Source organism: Mytilus trossulus, chromosome 1 (assembly GCF_036588685.1).
Source record: "Mytilus trossulus isolate FHL-02 chromosome 1, PNRI_Mtr1.1.1.hap1, whole genome shotgun sequence".
NCBI classification, from domain to species: Eukaryota; Metazoa; Mollusca; class Bivalvia; order Mytilida; family Mytilidae; genus Mytilus; species Mytilus trossulus.
Genome location: NC_086373.1, coordinates 47,760,719 through 47,782,458, shown reverse-complemented (window position 1 = coordinate 47,782,458; position 21,740 = coordinate 47,760,719). Strand labels below are relative to the sequence as shown.

General features: G+C 33.5%; 1 protein-coding gene across 1 annotated transcript in view; it reads left to right on the top strand.

Annotated features, from left to right (window-relative positions):
• Positions 1 to 868: 868 nt before the first annotated feature.
• The window catches only part of LOC134722304 (hepatocyte growth factor receptor-like), a 28,939-nt gene continuing 8,067 nt past the window's right edge, over positions 869 to 21,740 (top strand). Inside the window, exons 1-19 of the mRNA XM_063585942.1 lie at positions 869 to 893; positions 1,163 to 2,262; positions 4,882 to 5,091; positions 5,759 to 5,899; positions 6,954 to 7,115; positions 7,481 to 7,597; positions 7,759 to 7,869; positions 8,235 to 8,351; positions 8,649 to 8,759; positions 8,921 to 9,031; positions 11,702 to 11,844; positions 12,561 to 12,693; positions 14,578 to 14,717; positions 15,921 to 16,130; positions 16,622 to 16,730; positions 17,294 to 17,557; positions 17,915 to 18,073; positions 18,643 to 18,922; positions 21,345 to 21,497. Of these exons, the coding sequence (XP_063442012.1) occupies positions 869 to 893; positions 1,163 to 2,262; positions 4,882 to 5,091; positions 5,759 to 5,899; positions 6,954 to 7,115; positions 7,481 to 7,597; positions 7,759 to 7,869; positions 8,235 to 8,351; positions 8,649 to 8,759; positions 8,921 to 9,031; positions 11,702 to 11,844; positions 12,561 to 12,693; positions 14,578 to 14,717; positions 15,921 to 16,130; positions 16,622 to 16,730; positions 17,294 to 17,557; positions 17,915 to 18,073; positions 18,643 to 18,922; positions 21,345 to 21,497 (3,796 nt within the window). The remainder of the gene's footprint in view (positions 894 to 1,162; positions 2,263 to 4,881; positions 5,092 to 5,758; positions 5,900 to 6,953; positions 7,116 to 7,480; positions 7,598 to 7,758; positions 7,870 to 8,234; positions 8,352 to 8,648; positions 8,760 to 8,920; positions 9,032 to 11,701; positions 11,845 to 12,560; positions 12,694 to 14,577; positions 14,718 to 15,920; positions 16,131 to 16,621; positions 16,731 to 17,293; positions 17,558 to 17,914; positions 18,074 to 18,642; positions 18,923 to 21,344; positions 21,498 to 21,740) is intronic.

The following is a 21,740-nucleotide window of genomic DNA, read 5'->3' as shown; positions in this document are numbered from 1 at the left end:
CCAAAGGGACAGTCAAGAAATCTTTAAATAAGGAAATATAAGGATAATTGTTAAACTTCCGATTCAGTGTGACGAAAAACTTGAACCCCTTGACATGTAATATGAATTTGATTATATATGTAGTTTTAAAGAGAAATGTGCTAAATTTAGGTAGTAGCATCTGTTCTACGTTAAGTTTCGGTGTTGTGTCGTAGTTCTCTTATAGTTGATACGTTATCCTCAGTTTAGTTTGTAACCCGGATTTGTTTTTACTTTATCGATTTATGAATTATGAACAGCGGTATACTACTGTTGCCTTTTTTTACAGACACAAATCGATAAAAATCTTATTTGTCTGCCCTTTTGGTAATATCTGTAGAAAGGGGGATATGCATATGAATATAAAAGGTACATAATCAGGTGGTTTATCAGTACGAAGTAGATATAACGAAATTTAAAAAAAAAATGTTTGTCATTTTATTTATTTTAAATGCACTAAATTGGTATGAAATTTATATTTTAATTTACATTATTTTTTACAAAGTAATTTCAGTGAGTTATAAATGGCTGTGCTTCCATTCAAAAACAGGAGTCGACAGACGATCTATCTTTTTTTTTAATAAATAACAGTACATGTATGTAAAATACAATTCAGTTAGGATGACTCTGATAAGCTTGAAATAAATTTCCTTAACCATAGTACATTATCTTCAGCTAATATTTACTGAATTATCTCCCTGCAGTGTAATATACCACATTACCTTGCAGAAAGGATAGAATTTAACCTACACTATGCATCAGATTTAATCACACTATTCCAACCAGACAAATCAGGCTGTGTAATTATGCATCACACACAGTTGGTGTAAAAGTCATTGAAAAAATCTCTATGTATCCAATTGGAACTATAAATGGTAGGGTCATAATCTGATGTTATTGGAATTTCAAAATATTAGCAACAGCCTTGTTTCAATGCCAATACCAGGTTGCTATTGAGATTTTCAACTGAATCACATACTTTTATGTACCGGAACTTAGATATTTTTTTTTTTTTTGATTACAGGTATCACAAATAATCATCATGTAGCAACAAACTGCTGTTTCTGATTCAAAGACGTTATAGTTCCAGCCATGTTTATAAATCTGATTACAGTAATTTTACAACCTTTTTGCTTATTTCTAGTTGTTACGGGTATATTCCAGTCATTCAATGTCGATCAGAAAAATAAACCTCTTGTGAAAATTACAATCAATGAAAGGTCAGGATATTTGTATGTTGGCGGAAACAATATTCTTCTTCAACTTGATAGTAATTTATCCATGATTAGTGAAGTGACTGTCGGACCAATTTTGGACAATTCAAAGTGTTACCCACTGCCTGTGCCATGTGCCTATCAAAGAGATTTAACTGATAATAAAATACATGTTCTGGCTATCAATGAACCAAATAATTACATTTTAGCTTGTGGTACAGCAAACCATGGCTTATGTACGGCATACTCATTAAGTGACATTGGTGCAATGAACAAAACATTGAACCCGATGAAAGCAACCAATAATATTGTCGGCAGTGTTAGTGGTAGTTCTTACTCAAATTCTTATGCCTTTTTTGGGTCAACTCATAGTGCGTTGCAAAAAGAAAATCCTGACAATCAATTACTCTATGTTGCCATGGGGACTGCCAATCAGTCCTTACAGTTTACACCAGCAATGATTTCAAGTCGAGAGATAAACTCTTCCTCGAACACATGGAATATAGATTATTTTCTAAATTCTCTTACATCCTCTTCATTTATGAATGTTAAACCATCACTTCAGTATAATTTTCGTTCTTACTATATCTATGGATTTGAAAATAGTGGCTACACATATTTCATCTCAGTTCAGATGAATGATCCAACAGCATTTGAAGCTGAGAACAATAGATTTGTAACAAAAATTATAAGAATTTGCCAAGATGATGAAAAATATTCATCCTATACAGAACTCCCAATTGAGTGTACCCATGGAGACAAAAAATATCAAATAGCAACCAGTGCAAAACTTTCAGATTATGGATATTTGCCATTTGAAAAGTTTTTATACATTACTTTTGGAAAACAAGATGAACTTAATCCTTCTCCTGATAGGAGCCAAGGGTCAGTTATGTGTACTTTTGAGTTTAACAAAATTACAGAGCTATTTGAAAAGTTACTACAAGACTGTTTTACCAGTGGAATTGGGAATGAGGTTGCTTGGTTTGTTGGTAAAAGTCTGACAGAGGCAAGAGCATGTGCAAGAGATGTAAGTATGGATAGCTAATACCTATCAACAACTACTTTCTTTTCTTCAAAATTAAATAAAGGCAGAACTCAGGATTCTCACTAAGAAATTTTGAAGACAGGTCTAGAGATTCATCATTAGTGGGGGTCTTATTGGGAGGGTCTGATTGGGATCAGGCTTATTGTTTAGTGAGAATCCTGTATCCTGCTTCTTGTTGCCATAATAGCACATGCAATTTCCCGTGTCCCACCAGACTTCATTTTCCCATTTTCCATTAATTAATCCACTTTCATGTGCCACGCTTAAAAAAATCAGCCAATCCTGTGTCACTAAGACCCTAATGAGACCCACTTTATGGCCATGACAAGTCCAACAGTGAAATTAATTATGAGAAATTTTATTGCTAGTAGCAATTTGCTACATAATATATTATTTCAGTCTTCATTACAAAATAGAGTATGGAAAAGACATTAGATTTAGATTATTTTTAAACTTATGCTTTAAATGATAATATATGTACATGTACATGGCTTCATATGTGATACAACATTTTACATTCTTGATGCATCTTTGGACCAACCAGTTTAAAAAAAATTATGGACTTGTCTTAGTGAAAACCCTGTATTACTGCAAATTCAGAAATTATTGTGTGCATTTATCATTGTGATTTTGTCATTTTAGACTTAGAGTGGGGTGCTCATTTTCGCCATATCTTTCAATGTTTTCTTCAGTTTATGTTCAGGTCTTTATGTTTTTGGAGTATACTGATATTTTTATATGAAGATAACTTCAAATGCAAATTATTCCTAGCTTGAAAATGTCTGAAAAGTGTGATTAAAGGGTGTTTGAAATTTCCTGATTTTTTGTCAACAGGGGACACATATTCGCCGTTTTTGCATATCTATTTAAAACCAAATAACTGCAGCTTTAAACAATATTTATCAAATAAATTTCATTATAGATGAATAGCAGACATTTGAAATGTGTAAAAAACTGAAATTTTGGGCAATCAGTCAAGAAAATAACTAAGAAATACTTCTTTGAAAAAAAAATTTCATTGAGGAAATTGGCTGAAAATCGTTATCCGTTTTTCGGTCTTTTGCGGTTAGTGCCGAAATTTTTGTCTCATTTTCAAAAATAACCATATTTGCTATAAAAATATAATTAACCAGATTATTTCTTCCATTTCAACCATCCTTTGATGTTTTTACACCTCAAAATCATAAAACGGCGAAATTGTGTCCACGGCGAATATGAGCGCCCCACTCTACATGTGATTTTAATTTTTACAATTTTGAGAAAAAATCCTTATCAACTCTGTTGCATTTTTTGCAATAATAAAAACCTCACAATAATTTCTGAATTTACAGTATATAAAATTAAAAATTAACATACATTTTGTACATGTATTAAGCATGGCCAAACATATAAATGATGAAAAGATTCATCAGTCTACATGTACAAACCACAACAAAGTAAACTGAGAATTGAACAACAGTTACCCCACTAAAACTAGGGGAGGGTGGGTGAGCTAGGTGACATTTATTGGAGGGTAGGCTGGTCCTGTTCTATTAGTGACATTGTTGTCCTAATCAAGACTTGTAAATCAGATTAATTCACTTATATTTTAAGTGTAGTTACGACTGTGGCTACCACAATTATGACGTAGTAGTGGTATCTGTGAAAACATAACGATCAACAAAATTATGATGGTGTCTATAAAAATTTCAATGGAAATGATGGAAAGATTTAAACTTTTGTAAGTTAAACCATAAGGAGCCTTTGGTTAAATTACTTCCCTGAAGCTGAGCCCTCTGTCCAGAAAATCATAATAGAAGATGTAACATTTTATCAACTGTGAGATATTACTCCATAGTTTATCAGGTTAGATGCTTTTAACAAATTCATTAAAATCATCTTGATAGTGGAGGTTAAATGAAAACAAGAATGTGTTCATAGTACATGGATGCCCCACTCAGGCACTAAAATTTTCTATGTTTAGTGGACCATTAAAAAGGGGGGTCAAAACTCTAATTTGCATTAAAATAAGAAAGATCATATCAAAGGGAACATGTGTGCTAAGTTTCAAGTTGATTGGACTTCATCAAAAACTTCCTTTACCAAAAACTTTAACCTGAAACTCCCACTTGATTTTCTATGTTCAGTGGACTGTGAAATTGGGGTCAAAGTCTGATTTGGCTTTAAAATTAGAAAGATCATATCACCAGCAACAAGTGTACTAAGTTTCAAGTTGATTGGACTTCAGCTTCATCAAAAACTAACTTGACCAAAAACTTTAACCTGAAACTGGATGAACGGACACACGGTCGGACGAACGAAGGGACGCACAGACCAGAAAACATAATGGCCCTCCACTGTCGTAGGTGGGGCATAAAAATAGCTACTTTTCATTTTCTTAAGAATTTTCTACAAGAAGTCTGACTAATATGAATAAAGTCACAAATCAGCAAGAAGAGGACACAGTTATTGCCCAAAAAACTATGTACAGTACACTTTTTGACAAAATTAAGAATGGAAGGTCTAAAATAAATCATGTTTTACTACAAATCTTTTTTTAAATTGACTAACTATAATGACTTAGTAACTTGTAATTATATTATCAATTCTTGAATTATTTAGACTGGACAAGATCTGAAAAACTTTTGTGGAGGAAAAAAGAATTTGTTTGGTATTCAGGAAAGTACCAATTTAGACCAAAGACGCCAACAAACGCTGACATCTTCAGCTATTTACCATGAGGCAAAGTCTATCTTGTCTTCTGTAAATGTAATACACCAGAATAAAGAGAATGTAGCAGTACTAGGTACAGATGAAGGTTATCTCATGAAGGTATTTATCTCAAAGCATCATTTCTTAATGTAGAGATAGAGTCAGCATGAAAAATAGTATTAAGTGGCAGATCCTGGGGAGTGTGGGAGAAGGCGCGGAGGTGTACTACATGTACCCCTTCTTTGATTGTCAAAAACTAAAATTATATGAATATTTCAATAAAATCATTCACAAATAAATTTGACTCTTTTCCCTCTGCGTTTGATTTATAAAGTACCCATTTAAAAAATATTTGTTTTTGTAATAAGAAAACAAGATTGTTATTAGAAAAAGACAAAGAAAGTTTAAACATATATATTTGTATGTAGACTGTGTAACCTCCTAATTGGATACTTTTGGTTGTATTTGTTGAGAGAACTCTTCGATTTTTAAAATGATTTATTGTTTTAATTATATTTTTAAGGCTTTGTCCTTATCAGTATGCTTTTCCAATATATCAATATCATTTTATCTTCCTAAAACTATTTTCTGAGTTAAAGAAATGACCTGGCCGTACGGTGACCTATAATTGTTAATGTTTGTGTCATTTTGGTCTTTTGTGGATACTGGATAGTTGTCTCATTGGCAATCATGCCACATCTTTTTTTTTATATTATCAAATGGAAGAATCTGTAATGAATTGATTATTTTATGAAATATTTAATGTTCATTATTCATCTTCGCCAAGGTTTTATTGAAGAAACCAGCAGTAAGCCTTCCATCTCCATACATGACATACGATATAACAAAGGACAGAAAAGTTAAGATTGAGCCTGGAGCTCAGACTGATTCTTCTGGGACCAGTGTTTATTTATTGTCAAATATTCAGGTAAATACTGGAACCTTTATGGGTATACGAAAACGATACAGTTTTGACCCCAGAATGAAATTTGGATGAATATTTACAAATAGGACATTTTTTACCTGATTAAATCAAATACGTAATAAAAAATATAACTACATGAACTCCTTTTTTTTTTTTAAGGTAAAATGAGGTAAAAATTCCAGATATTTACTTAAAATTCGGATTTGTTGACTTTTTTTTCTATCTGACAGAAAAGCATAACTTTTTTGTTTTTAAAGATACACACAAGCTGTTTTGTTATTTGTAATTTCTATTTTACATTAGTATCTATAAATTTATGAAATTTTATGTTTGGAAATAGCTCAAATATCAAATGTTCATGAATGTAGAAAAAAAACAACATCGTTTTAAGCTATATATTAATTAAATTAAAAACGATTGCACTATTGGACTTTTTCATGAACATTGGTACAAGTGATTTTATACGTAATCAAACTCGTTTTCAACTGAAATCAGTTTGATGTGTAAACATCAGTCGAAAATGCATCTTTTCCCGATATGTCACAGTTTGACGTCGCGAAAACAACATTTTAGCAACATCATTACCTCCACTGTAACTGTAACGCATGCTCTTAAAAGCTCAATTTTAATAAATGATCAAGAGACGCATTCAAGAAAAAGGGATCATATAAGAGCACTGTTGTATACTGATAGATGGTTTGGAATTTTTAACTGTATTAGTCTTACAAGTTTTGTTTAAACACAGACAATTGCTTACCAATCCAATGTCAGGGTTTGATAAAATTGAGAATGGAAATGGGAAATGTGTCAAAGAGACAACTACCCTACCATTGAACAAACAACAGCAGAAGAATAGATATTATGTTTTAAACATTTTTTTTACTAAACCATTCTTTCTTTATCTCAATGGTCTCTCAGGAACAAAGTCCTGAACACTTGTTTAAAGTTTTGTGCAGATGCCAATAATAAGTATGGACAAATTGCCACAGATCCATAGATAAAATTCATCAATTGGATGCCAAGTAGTATATCACATTGACTGTTATGATAATTACAGGTGATAAAGTTCCCATTAGATGCATGTGAAGTACATACAACATGTGAACAGTGTGTTGGTGTTGATCCTCTAGGTTGTGGCTGGTGTGGAAACAAGTGTACTTCACAACAAACTTGTAGCTCTGGATGGTCAGGACAGAGTTGTCCTCCCATTATAACTAGGGTAAGTACATACAACATGTGAACAGTGTGTTGGTGTTGATCCTCTAGGTTTTGGCTGGTGTGGAAACAAGTGTACTTCACAACAAACTTGTAGCTCTGGATGGTCAGGACAGAGTTGTCCTCCCATTATAACTAGGGTAAGTACATACAACATGTGAACAGTTTGTTGGTGTTGACCCTCTATGTTGTGGTTGATGTGGAAACAAATGTACCTCACAACAGACTTGTAGCTCTGGATGGTCAGGACAGAGTTGTCCTCCCAGTATAACTAGGGTAAGTACATACAACATGTGAACAGTGTGTTGGTGTTGATCCTGTAGGTTGTGGCTGGTGTGGAAACAAATGTACTTCACAACAAACTTGTAGCTCTGGATGGTCAGTGTTGATCCTCTAGGTTGTGGCTGGTGTGGAAACAAGTGTACCTCACAACAAACTTGTAGCTCTGGATGGTCAGGACAGAGCTTTCCTCCCATTATAACTAGGGTAAGTACATACAACCTGTGAACAGTGTGTTGGTGTTGATCCTCTAGTTTGTGGCTGGTGTGGAAACAAATGTACTTCACAACAAACTTGTAGCTCTGGATGGTCAGGACATAGTTGTCCTCCCATTATAACTAGGGTAAGTACATACAACCTGTGAACAGTGTGTTGGTGTTGATCTTCTAGGTTTTGGCTGGTGTGGAAACAAGTGTACTTCACAACAAACTTGTAGCTCTAGATGGCCAGGACAGACTTGTCCTCCCATTATAACTAGGGTAAGTACAAACAACATGTGAGCAGTGTGTTGGTGTTGATCCTCTAGGTTGTGGCTGGTGTGGAAACAAGTGTACTTCACAACAGACTTGTAGCTCTGGATGGTCAGGACAGAGTTGTCCTCCCATTATAACTAAGGCAAGTACATACAACATGTGAACAGTGTGTTGGTGTTGACCCTCTAAGTTGTGGCTGATGTGGAAACAAGTGTACCTCACAACAAACTTGTAGCTCTGGATGGTCAGGACAGAGTTGTCCTCCCAGTATAACAAGGGTAAGTACATACAACATGTGAACAGTGTGTTGGTGTTGATCCTGTAGGTTGTGGCTGGTGTGGAAACAAGTGTACATCACAACAAACTTGTAGCTCTGGATGGTCAGTGTTGATCCTCTAGGTTGTGGCTGGTGTGGAAACAAGTGTACCTCACAACAAACTTGTAGCTCTGGATGGTCAGGACAGAGCTTTCCTCCCATTATAACTAGGGTAAGTACATACAACCTGTGAACAGTGTGTTGGTGTTGATCCTCTAGTTTGTGGCTGGTGTGGAAACAAATGTACTTCACAACAAACTTGTAGCTCAGGATGGTCAGGACATAGTTGTCCTCCCATTATAACTAGGGTAAGTACATACAACCTGTGAACAGTGTGTTGGTGTTGATCCTCTAGGTTTTGGCTGGTGTGGAAACAAGTGTACTTCACAACAAACTTGTAGCTCTGGATGGTCAGGACAGAGTTGTCCTCCCATTATAACTAGGGTAAGTACATACAACATGTGAACAGTGTGTTGGTGTTGATCCTGTAGGTTGTGGCTGGTGTGGAAACAAATGTACTTCACAACAAACCTGTAGCTTTGAATGGTCAGGACAGAGTTGTCCTCCAAGTATAACTAGGGTAAGTAGATACAACATGTGAACAGTGTGTTGGTGTTGACCCTCTATGTTGTGGCTGGTGTGGAAACAAATGTACTTCACAACAAACTTGTAGCTCTGGATGGTCAGGACAGAGTTGTCCTCCCATTATAACTAGGGTAAGTATATACATCATGTGAACAGTGTGTTGGTGTTGATCCTCTAGGTTGTGGCAGATGTGGAAACAAATGTACCTCACAACAAACTTGTAGCTCTGGATGGTCAGGACAGAGTTGTCCTCCCATTATAACTAGGGTAGGTACGTACAACATATGAACAGTGTGTTGGTGTTGATCCTCTAGGTTGTGGCTGGTGTGGAAACAAATGTACTTCACAACAAACTTGTAGCTCTGGATGGTCAGGACAGAGTTGTCCTCCCAGTATAACTAGGGTAAGTACATACAACATGTGAACAGTGTGTTGGTGTTGATCCTCTAGGTTGTGGCTGGTGTGGAAACAAGTGTTACCACAACAAACTTGTAGCTCTGGATGGTCAGGACAGAGTTGTCCTCCCATTATAACTAGTGTAAGTACATACAACCTGTGAACAGTGTGTTGGTGTTGATCCTCTAGGTTGTGGCTGGTGTGGAAATAAATGTACTAGTACTTCACAACAAACTTGTAACTCTGGATGATCAGGACAGAGTTGTCCTCCCATTATAACTAAGGTAAGTACAAACAACATGTGAACAGTATGTTGGTGTTGATCCTCTAGGTTGTGGCTGGTGTGGAAATAAGTGTACTTCACAACAAACTTGTAGCTCTAGATGGCCAGGACAGAGTTGTCCTCCCATTATAACTAGGGTAAGTACAAACAACATGTGAGCAGTGTGTTGGTGTTGATCCTCTAGGTTGTGGCTGGTGTGGAAACAAGTGTACTTCACAACAAACTTGTAGCTCTGGATGGTCAGGACAGAGTTGTCCTCCCATTATAACTAAGGTAAGTACATACAACATGTGAACAGTGTGTTGGTGTTGACCCTCTAGGTTGTGGCTGATGTGGAAACAAGTGTACCTCACAACAAACTTGTAGCTCTGGATGGTCAGGACAGAGTTGTCCTCCCAGTATAACTAGGGTAAGTACATACAACATGTGAACAGTGTGTTGGTGTTGATCCTATAGGTTGTGGCTGGTGTGGAAACAAGTGTACATCACAACAAACTTGTAGCTCTGGATGGTCAGTGTTGATCCTCTAGGTTGTGGCTGGTGTGGAAACAAGTGTACCTCACAACAAACTTGTAGCTCTGGATGGTCAGGACAGAGCTTTCCTCCCATTATAACTAGGGTAAGTACATACAACCTGTGAACAGTGTGCTGGTGTTGATCCTCTATGTTGTGGCTGGTGTGGAAATAAATGTACTAGTACTTCACAAGAAACTTGTAGCTCTGGATGATCAGGACAGAGTTGTCCTCCCATTATAACTAAGGTAAGTACATACAACATGTGAACAGTTTGTTGGTGTTGACCCTCTATGTTGTGGTTGATGTGGAAACAAATGTACCTCACAACAGACTTGTAGCTCTGGATGGTCAGGACAGAGTTGTCCTCCCATTATAACTAAGGCAAGTACATACAACATGTGAACAGTGTGTTGGTGTTGACCCTCTAGGTTGTGGCTGATGTGGAAACAAGTGTACCTCACAACAAACTTGTATCTCTGGATGGTCAGGACAGAGTTGTCCTCCCAGTATAACTAGGGTAAGTACATACAACATGTGAACAGTGTGTTGGTGTTGATCCTGTAGGTTGTGGCTGGTGTGGAAACAAGTGTACATCACAACAAACTTGTAGCTCTGGATGGTCAGTGTTGATCCTCTAGGTTGTGGCTGGTGTGGAAACAAGTGTACCTCACAACAAACTTGTAGCTCTGGATGGTCAGGACAGAGCTGTCCTCCCATTATAACTAGGGTAAGTACATACAACCTGTGAACAGTGTGTTGGTGTTGATCCTCTAGGTTGTGGTTGGTGTGGAAACAAATGTACCTCACAACAAACTTGTAGCTCTGGATGGTCAGGACAGAGTTGTCCTCCCATTATAACTAAGGTAAGTACATACAACCTGTGAACAGTGTGTTGGTGTTGATCCTCTAGGTTGTGGCTGGTGTGGAAACAAATGTACTTCACAACAAACTTGTAGCTCTGGATGGTCAGGACAGAGTTGTCCTCCCAGTATAACTAGGGTAAGTACATACAACAGTTTGTTGGTGTTGACCCTCTATGTTGTGGTTGGTGTGGAAACAAGTGTTCCTCACAAAAAACTTAGCTTGAAGCTCTGGGTGGTCAGGACAGAGTTGTCCTCCCATTATAACTAAAGTAAGCAAATGTGACCTCTTAGAGTGTTTTTTTTTTACCCTGAAGAGTTGTTGTTGATTAGTAATAAAAAATCTGATTTCTTCCAATTACACTTAGGGATCAAATAAGAATCCTTAAATTTTAAGCACTGTAATGGTGTATGGTTAGTACCATCAAGGTTTTGACTGTTGTGGCAACAAGTGTGCCTAACAGCAAAAATCAGTTATGATATAGTTGTATATGTCCATTGAATATGAACAAATTATGAACAAAAAGATGTGTAGAGTATATGTCAAAAAGTGAAACATGAAGAGACAAACCAAAAATGACTAATGGATAGGAATATAAAATGGATACACTGTATGAAATTTTTATGGTAGCGCTCTTACTTTTACCTTTCCTGAGGCTCCTGATTGTTGTCTGTCTTTCCATAAATTTTCAAAGTATAAATGCCAAAGGAACAAGGTAAGACTTGAAATTTGAAGGTAAATATATATTGTATTTTTGGCTACAAATAAATTGTAACAAATATGTGCTGCATTATAATCTATTCACTTTAAGTCTGTATATTTTTCCTGTATATGTATGGCATATAAATACAAAAATGTATATCTATACTTTTTTCTCTCAGATTTCCCCCATGTCTGGACCTACTAATGGAGGAACTCTGCTGACTTTGGAAGGACAAAATTTTGGTACAATGTCTCCTGATTTTAGAGAAATAACTATTGGAAAAAATAAATGTTTTACAACAACATTAATAACATCAACAAAGTAAGTTTCTAGACATTGACAAAAACTAGAGGGAAGTAAAGCTTTTTAGCATAAAACAAACAAACAAACACACAAACTTTATAGGAGTCTCGCCTCTATATATAGCCACTGTAGTTACATTTGATTTTATGATGGTCAATTCAGTTTTAAAGTCGTGATTAAAGCAAAAACGTGTATGAAATTCTTATATTCTATTCCATTGAAACTAATATGATTAATTTTTATACGCCTGTTTACAGGATGTATTATGGTAAACCGTTGTCCATCTGTCCGTCCGTCATCATCATGTCAAACATTAACTCAAAAACTCTTTAACCAATTTGCATAAAACTTTGGTGAATTGTTTATATCTGTTGATGTGAGCTCCCTTTTAAATATAGACACTTTGTGGTTTAGTTTAACATAGACTCAAAAGATCTTTTACAGTATTCATTTTAGAACATAAATTATTATTTTTCTAACATTTTTCAGTATGTGGTAATAAAATAGAATGTAAGTTAATCACATTTGTTATGTTGTCGGGTTTGTAGAACTTTCAGCAGTGTGTGAGCTTGGTCTAGCATATCAAAATGATTAAGAAATATGTTTTGGTTTCATGCTCTCATCAGCTAATACTAATCACTAAATTGCCACTTAAAATCAATTCATTTTTTTTTAAGAATGTATCCTTGTTCTTTTTTTATTTGTTTACTATAATTAGTACTTTGTGAATTCAGAATTACATGTATTACTGAGAAGATGACTGTTGAAGGTGAAGGACAGATCAAGGTTATAGTTAATGATAGCAACAACACACCTTATCAGATAAATGGAGAATACATATCCCCTGATTTGATATTCTCTTATAAGGTAAAATATCTGATATTAAAGTTGTTATCTTACATCTTCTATTTTTTTACATAATTATATTATATATGATTTTTAACATTTTAAAATAATTTTTTTAAGTCACTGTTGTTGTGACAAGGTTATAAAGTCGTTGGTACAGCAGTAATCAATTGCCTTTCTAACAACAAATGGAAGTTTTGAACCTTATGCCAGTGATCTGCCTGCTTTCATTTGATTGGATATTATTTTTTTGCCAGTAATCAATTGACTGCCTGATTATATTCGATTGGATATTAACTTTGTGCCAGTGGTCATTTAACTGCCTGCATACATTTCAGGGATCTCCATGACCTGTTTAATACGGCGCCCTGCCATTGTTAAAATATATTTTGCCACCGTCAAATGACAAATTGTCGTCGACCATCTTTTAAATTTGTTTTAATTTTTTGAAACCCGACGCCATTTGTGTTAGCAATTATAACTGCCATAACCCTTAGGCTTTTTGTATTATATCCCAATACAGTTCTGATGCCTGATGGATATTTGGATTAAGATTGCTTATAACTTGTACCTGAGCTTGTACAGGTAGATCAGCATGACAGGAGAACACTTTCTAAAGATAGACGAGTGATTTATCGAATTAGTAAACTAAGTTTTAGCAAATGCTAATGATAATTTAGATTAAATGAATAGATTTGGTATCCAGTTACAAAGTAAACAGTTTAACAAGTCCAACAGGTGCTTTTATATTAACTTAGGCAATCAGCACCCCCCTTTTTTAAGAAGTAAAGAATAAATTGTCAGAACATTATTTCATTGCAAATAAATTGAGTACGACTGTAATAATAATGTAGAATAACTTTTAAAGTTAAAATGGAAAAATAGACATAATTAACTGAGAAGGAGAAATCTCGTATCGTAATTCCAAGTTCATTTCGTAGTTTACAATCAAATTGATACATCTGCGTTTCCGGTATATATTTAGACTCATAAGATGCATGTTGCTTAGCATCAATTTGCTAGATAAAGTAATTAAAAACCTTTTCATTTGTAAACGTTTGCCCTGCAAATCTCTTCAACCTTTTTGTGTTGTTGTTGCTGCAAATCGGCAATACTGGTAACGGGTTCATCAATTAAAAATTTGACAGTGTCAGTGAATAAGATCTATGTGATTTTAAACCCCATAACAATTGCCAAAAATAGCAAGAAACGACATTGGAACCTTAATGACAGATTTTAATTATTCTCGACTAAGGGGGAGCCCATAAATGCTAGGCATTTGAATTGTTACAAATGGCAACAAATTAAAATATTGATTATTCTAAAATGAAATTTCCAATAAATATAATTTAAGTAAGCTACACTCACCATTTTTTTCATGGAGAGATGAAATACTTTTGATCACGCTACACTGTATGGTATAGACATGGTGTGTCATGGTGAAATTTCCTCCATCGTTAAACTTTCAACCATTGATATCCCGGCATTTGATTGGTTATTAACCTCATTCGTGTCATTAGTTGACTGACTGCTTGCATTTGATTGGATTTTAAACCTTATGTCAGTGATATGTTGACTGTCTGCTTACATTTGATCTGGTTTCAAACTTCTGCCAGTGATTAGATGACTGTCTGATTGCATGTGATTTTCAAGTAACATAAAACATGCACACACAAACTGCATTTTCATAATGATTCTTGTTTTATTTCTTATTTAGAAATTTGATTATAAGATACTTACAAAATTTCCACATATCGGCCAAATCCATTATCCAATGTTATAAACATGATGAATAATGAATGAACTTTATGATAATGTCAATAAATTTTATGAGGAAATAATTCGTGAATTCTCTAATAACTTTTACATTTTATATGATGTATGATTATGAAATTAATTTTGCAGTCTCTAGAAGTCCTTGATTTCACACCAAAGTATGGGCCTTTATCTGGTGGGACCAAGTTAGTGATATCTGGAAAGAATCTGAATGTTGGAGCAAAACATTCGGTTCTGGTGGCAGGACAAAAATGTGTCATTGAACCTAGGTTTGTACAGAATTGTGACTGAAAATTAATTGCACCATAAAAGTTATTTGTTAAACCATTATGCCTATTTTTTTCAGAAAGGCAAAGACAAATATGCCACATAGTGATAAGAAAATAAGACGTGGTTTGATTTGATAAAGCAAAAAACCAAAAGAGACAAAAACAAGAATATGAATCAACTAACTGTATGGCTTATAACAATGAGCAAAACTAGTACCCTATAATAAGCAAAAAACAATATATAAATTCATATCATTCATAAGAACCCATATCAGTTGCTGCTGATGCAAAAATTCAGATTTAAGACAAAGGTTAAATTCTATGTTGCATATGATTGCTGGTCTGAATTATATGCAATTTTTTGAAATTATAAGATTGAAACTAGTAGAGGATTTTTCTTATTTACATCTGGTAATATTCATCTGTAATTTACCACTGTAAATTTGGAAATTTGTGCTCTAGTTAGTACAGTGATTGTTCAACAATTGACAAGAATCATAATTTGTTTATTAGGATTTCAGAAATGTTGCATGACAAAATGATATTCCAACTTTAAGTGCATGATTTTTTTGGGTAGGAAATTAACCCTTTTCATTTTTGGCAATAATTTAAACAATACGAAAAATACGGAAGTTGCAGTACATTTTGATTATAATACAGAAACTATGACATCATATCCAATATACCATTTCTCGAAAACTTTACAATCATGATCTTGAGATATACCTCAAGGTTATATTAGTATGTAACATATGCATATAGGAGATGTGGTTGCTATTGTCGTGAATATAGGCCAAGAGACTTTAGAACGCTATGTTATGTAATTGTTTCCCGTACTTTCGCGCACACTATTGTTAATGTAACGTAACGTTATTGTTACTTATCTTTTTATCTTCGATCATAAAGCATCTCAACTAACAACACGTTATTTTCTACCACAAATATTACAAAGCTCTTAACCCTCAATATAGCTATGTTTATTTTTAATGACACAGCAACTAAACTATAGACCAAAATATCAAAATACATATAAAAGTCAAGTTTAGTATTTACCAATAAAAAGTGTCTATGCAATCTGTCAAGATCTAAATCACAAAGGTGTAAAAGAAAATTACACTTATAGCAATAAAAATTAACAAATAAAATGTTCTTTTTTCGCAATGGCTTCACAACCCCTCTAATGTTTATATTCTATACTGCCAGTGGAGGAATACAGGATATCAGATTAACATGTCTGACTCCTAAGTTACTGTACAGCAAACGTAAGAGGAAGAGAGATACCAGTCCAATTCCAGTGTATGATGTGTCAATTAGATTGGACATAGATGGATTTACTTACCAGTTTAATGAAAATTTCCAATTCATGCAAGACTCAACTGTCACATCGATTGGACCACATAAATCTATACAGGCGTACGTCTGGTTTATTTCAACTGAGTTCTCTTTTTGTTCAACATTTCTAGATTAACATATTTTCAAAACCTACATATTTCAAAGTAAAACATGTAAAGTTTCATATAGAGAACAATCGAATATGCTGATTTAAAAATGCTTTAATAACAATTTTATTTGTGGTAAAATTCACTTTATTTCTTTTATCAAATATACTACACAATAAATAAACATTTTTATAAATAAGTCAAAATTTCATTTCAAACCTCTAACATCTGTGACACCTTGAGAGGTCATACTTTCGCAATTTACAGAAAAATTATCTTTTCAACCGCACCATATCAATAACCTGGAGCGTGCACATATGTTAAGACCATATAAGTATATATATGGTCATAAATCATACATATATGGTCATAAATCATACATATATTGTCATAAACCATATATTTATGGTGGTTGGTGGTATAAAAATCAATTGACAAACTTATGAGATCGTTGTTCTTTTTCAGTGGTGGAACAACTGTGACAGTAACTGGTACTAATCTGCATATTATATCAGAACCAATGATCACAGCTTCACTAGTATATAATAGGAAAAACAAACAAACTGTACCAGTGGTAATTATATCATCAGCTGAAAATGTTTTATTGTCATCAAAAGCTGATTTTTAAATAGTTTTCCACATCTAATGGTTAAAAGAACTCAAAATATTGTGTTTCTGATGACTATATAGAGGTCAAGTTTGATAATGATCATTTTCAATTTTTTGTTCCAAGAGTTAGTCATTGATAGATTTAAAAAAGGCATATTTCATGTTGTTTCAGTGCAAAACCTTAAGAATAATTTATGAACCATCAAACAGATGCTTTTAAAATTATAACCTGTTGTTACTGATGATGAAATGGAGGTCAATTTGAATACATATTTTCACTTTTACTGTTCAAGACATATCTTATGATCCCTTATTGATCGGAAATAGACATAAAAAGGGACAGATCAAACTAGTTAGAAATGTCATAATAAGAAAACAATAGTTACCTTCAAGATACAGACAACGTGGTTTGCTGTCAATCTGACAGCTCATTTCTTGTTCAGACTGTTCCTAAAAATTCATCACAGTTAAATGCAAAAAGTGACCAATATTGCAGACTAATTTTTCTACAATTCAAACATTTTTCAGGCTTGTTACAACTCTTCTCGAGATGGGACAACTTTGTTATGTCCTTCACCAAGTATTACAACTGCCATGGATAACGATCCACTGCCTTGCTGTAGCTACAAATCAGTCTATCTAAGTTTCATTATGGATGGCATCCAGTCTGTAAAACAACTACCACAGTCCATGTCATACATACATTACTTCCTTAATCCTGTGTTTCTTCCATTTGCTGATGATGAACATATACGATACTTTTTGATTACAGAGGAGAGGCTTGAAATTAAGGTATAATAGGTCTTAGAATTAAATATTAATCATTAAATTAAATTTTATTAGAAGCTAAATTCTTAATATGAATAATCAAATTTTATATTTGACAGGTATGATTAAACTAAGAAAAACAACCGAAATAGTTTTTACTGTGATATGCAAAAGCTTAGCCTTTCAACATAATAAGGTGCCTGTACCAAGTATATGACAGCTGTTATCTTTTTATTTTTAAAATGTGTTTGAAATTTTGATTTTGCCATTTGATGAGATTCTTTCCGTTTAGTTTTTTTTTAGTTCATTTTTTTTGGCGATTTTTCTTTTTGTTGCATACAATTTATTGTGTATGAAATAAAAACTTATGTTGCATTACAGGGTGAACACTTGGATTATGGTTTGACAACAAAGGATGTGACTGTTACTATTGGTAACTGTATATGTGAAGTGACTGTTATAAAGGCCTCTGTATTGTACTGTACATCCAAAGATAAACCATCATCAGTTGGTGATGATGAACCCAAGAGAACAGTAAAGGTAAATAGACTAAGGACAATATATAGAAGATGACCCATTGTCAATTCATGTAGAGGATTATAGAATATGGTTAATTGTACTATGTGATCAAATATTAAAACTAGAATGAAAATGGGAAATGTGTCAAAGAGACAACAACCAGACAACAGAGATATTTCAGTTTGTGTAAAGGTATAAATACTGGACTTTTAGTGGTAGAGACAGTCTAGTCACTTTAAGGAAACATTCTTTTATTTGATATTATGACTAAGTGTTACGCCAGCGATGCAAAATAGTCGCATATCAGTTTCAAATTATTTTGTATGATGATTACATATATACTTTATTTTACATAATGAGAAAACACTGATTGCTCATGAAAATATTCCATCTTATGGATTGTGTTTTTTTCTTTTGAAAAAAACATCCATTACTTACGTTTAGGTTCTGAAGGCAAAATGGACAATATGGATATCAGTTGGTCCGGTATGACAAATTCAAAAAGCCTGCAAAATACAATAAAAGAATGACTTTTTGTCATGTGACTCTGACTGAAAATTAAATATGACATTATTTGTTTTTATCACTAGGTGAAAGTTGGCTGCATAACTTATGACATAGGAAAATTAATTTACAAACAAGAAATAGCCTCAGCCATGTCACCAGGAATCATCGCCATGGCTGTCATTTTACCGTTAGTTGTTCTCTGCTTTATAGTACTTGTGTATATAATAAAACGCAAAGAAATTGGACCTTTTAAAAAATCTCAAGATAATCATGGTGCTCAATATGCTGCAGGAGGAGAAGAGGCATTTACTGGACCGGACTCTGCAGGACAAAAAGTGGTTGATATGGAAAATGCCCAAAATGGTCAGGTTTAATTACATTTATAAAAACATATATATGTTGAAAATTAAAGAGCAAATTTTAGATTTATATAAATAACCATTTACAATTCTTATATACCAGATTTCTATTCCAAAAAGTTTCATTGAAGAATATGTTCTTTAATTTCAGTTGATTCATTTTTTTTTAAACAGGATACAGTACAAATAAAGAATTAAAAAACAATAATTTGAAAACACACATTTTATGTTATTAAATTTGAAAACAAAATTTGGCTGGTTTTATAGTTTTCAACAAAATATTGTCTTGACACTGTTTAATTTCACTTTAAAAAAATCTTCCAATATTAAGATACTGTTTCATCTATTTTTTGAATTTTTTGAAATACTTAGGCTTTTCTACCTCATGCATAGATAACCTTAGCTGTATTTTGGCAAAACTTTTGGGAATTTCGGTCCTCAATGCTCTTCAACTTCGTAATTTATTTGGCCTTTTTAACTTTTTTGGATTCGAGCGTCACTTATGAGTCTTTTGCAGACGAAACGCGCGTCTGGCGTATATTCTAAATTTAGTCCTGGTATCTATGATGAGTTTATTTGTTATTGGTATGCTTTATTTCATCATGTTCATTTGAAATGTATGTACGGTGCCCTATAAAGGAAAAAGTAGTATACCGCAGTTCGGAACTCTTAAATCGATTGAGAAAAAAAACGGGTTACAAACTAAAACTGAGGGAAACGCATCAAATATAAGAGAACAACGACACAACAGAAACACAACATTAAAATGTAACACACAGAAACGAGCTATAATATAACAATGGCCATTTTCCTGACTTGGTACAGGATATTTTAAGAGAAAAATGGTGGGTTGAACTAAAGTTGTTAATTTCTGTTTCATTTTGATCTCTTGTAGAGCGTTGTCTCATTGGTAGTCATACCACATCCTCTTTTTTTTTTTAGAGTATCAAAATACAATAATAGAAAATTTTATATTTGATTATTTGATATTATTGTAACGAATAATATAGAAATAAGGAGATGTGGTATACTTGCCAATTAGACTACTATCTAACCGACATGATTGAGGTCAAATGAAGTAGATATAATCAATATTGGGCCACCCTATGACTTTCATCAATGAGAAAAACCCATTCAGGATGTAAAACAATTCAAATGAGATAACTGACAGCCCAATTTATAACAATTCAATTGAAGACAACCATCAATCATCAACAACCACTGAATAACAAATTTGTTACTTCTTGACAATACAATGCAAATGGCATCATTTATTCATGCACTGGCATCATAAATTCATTCAAAACTACTGAATTCATCACAATTTTAGCATTGGTGCTCATTTTAGACAGTTTTTGTCTTATATGAAATGACTGCACTTGTGTTCAGTCTTCATATTTATATAATTGTAGTATTTTATGATTGTACATAACATATATAAAGGTTCAGACTGAACACGAAAGTGGTCACTTACATTTTGGATGAAACATATCTGAAAAGCGAAGTTCAATGGCATATATATATTGAAATTCAAAACAGTGTGGCTGTGGCCATTGATTGACACATTAAATTCATCTATTGACTAGAACCATTTAGGTGAACGTTTGTATGTAACGACCATTGCTCACTATGCACTTTTAAAAGACTCTTAAACTATTGGGTCACCAAAGGTTCTCAACAACTAAATAAAGTAGTTCGAAAAATTAATCAGAACTAACACGATGTTTTGATTTATATCAATTATATAAATCAAAACATAAAGATTATACCTGATTAATTTTTCGAATTATTTTATAATTAAAGGCGTTTAGAAACCTTTAATGACCCCACAGTTTAAATATCTATCATAGGTACGTCGTGAACAGTGGTCGTTACAGACAAACGTTTACGTAAATTGTCCCAGTCAATGGATGAATTTATTCTGTTAATCAGTAGCCACAGCCACACTGTTTTGAATTTCATTCTGATAGATGTATCATATTTAAGTTTGAATGTGAGTGTCTTTAATGACCAAATCAATTAAAAAACATAACATAAACTAATTGAATCTACTGAAATAGACACTAAAGTGTTTAAAAGGTGTATAAAAATCTTTCATCAAATGTACTTTAAACTTTATACATCCTTCTTTGTGTAACTGCTTTACCCAAAATACTTAAGTGATAGTACTGAAAGTAACATATCGATAGTAGCCAAATGTATAACAGGGTAATGCTGTTATTCATGAAAGTGTTAATAATGTTATCTTATAAAATGGCTATGTTGGCGGTTTTTTACAGTGTTCTGTAAATTCCACACTATATTCAAAAAGATAAATATACATATCTGTCAGACTGATATCTTATAAGCAATTGAGTAAATGATTAATTGATTAATTTGATGTACATCAATATTTCTTTTCTTAATTTACTTGCTTGTTATATCAGCTAGTGCTGAACAGAAAATGTCAGGGGAACTCCCTCATGGAGCTGAGAGTAGATCTCCCATTCTGTTGGATGATGACACACTGTTGGTATTAAAGGATGAAAATCTCCTCATAGAGAGAGCATGGTTGACACTTGGTCAAATCATTGGGAAAGGTAATTCAGTTCCTGTCTCAGTTTTATGATGCTTTCATTTTAAGTCAAATGGCAAATAAACTATGTAATATTAAACGTTTTTACTTATAATTACAAGTAATGCACATCAAATTGTGTCAGGATAAAAAATAACATCCACACTTGTAGAAGTTTTGTTTTGTGTGACCACCAGTTTTGTCTTCTTTTACCTTTTTTTTTTCTATATTGATATATATTGTTACAACATAATATCATAAAAAAAGC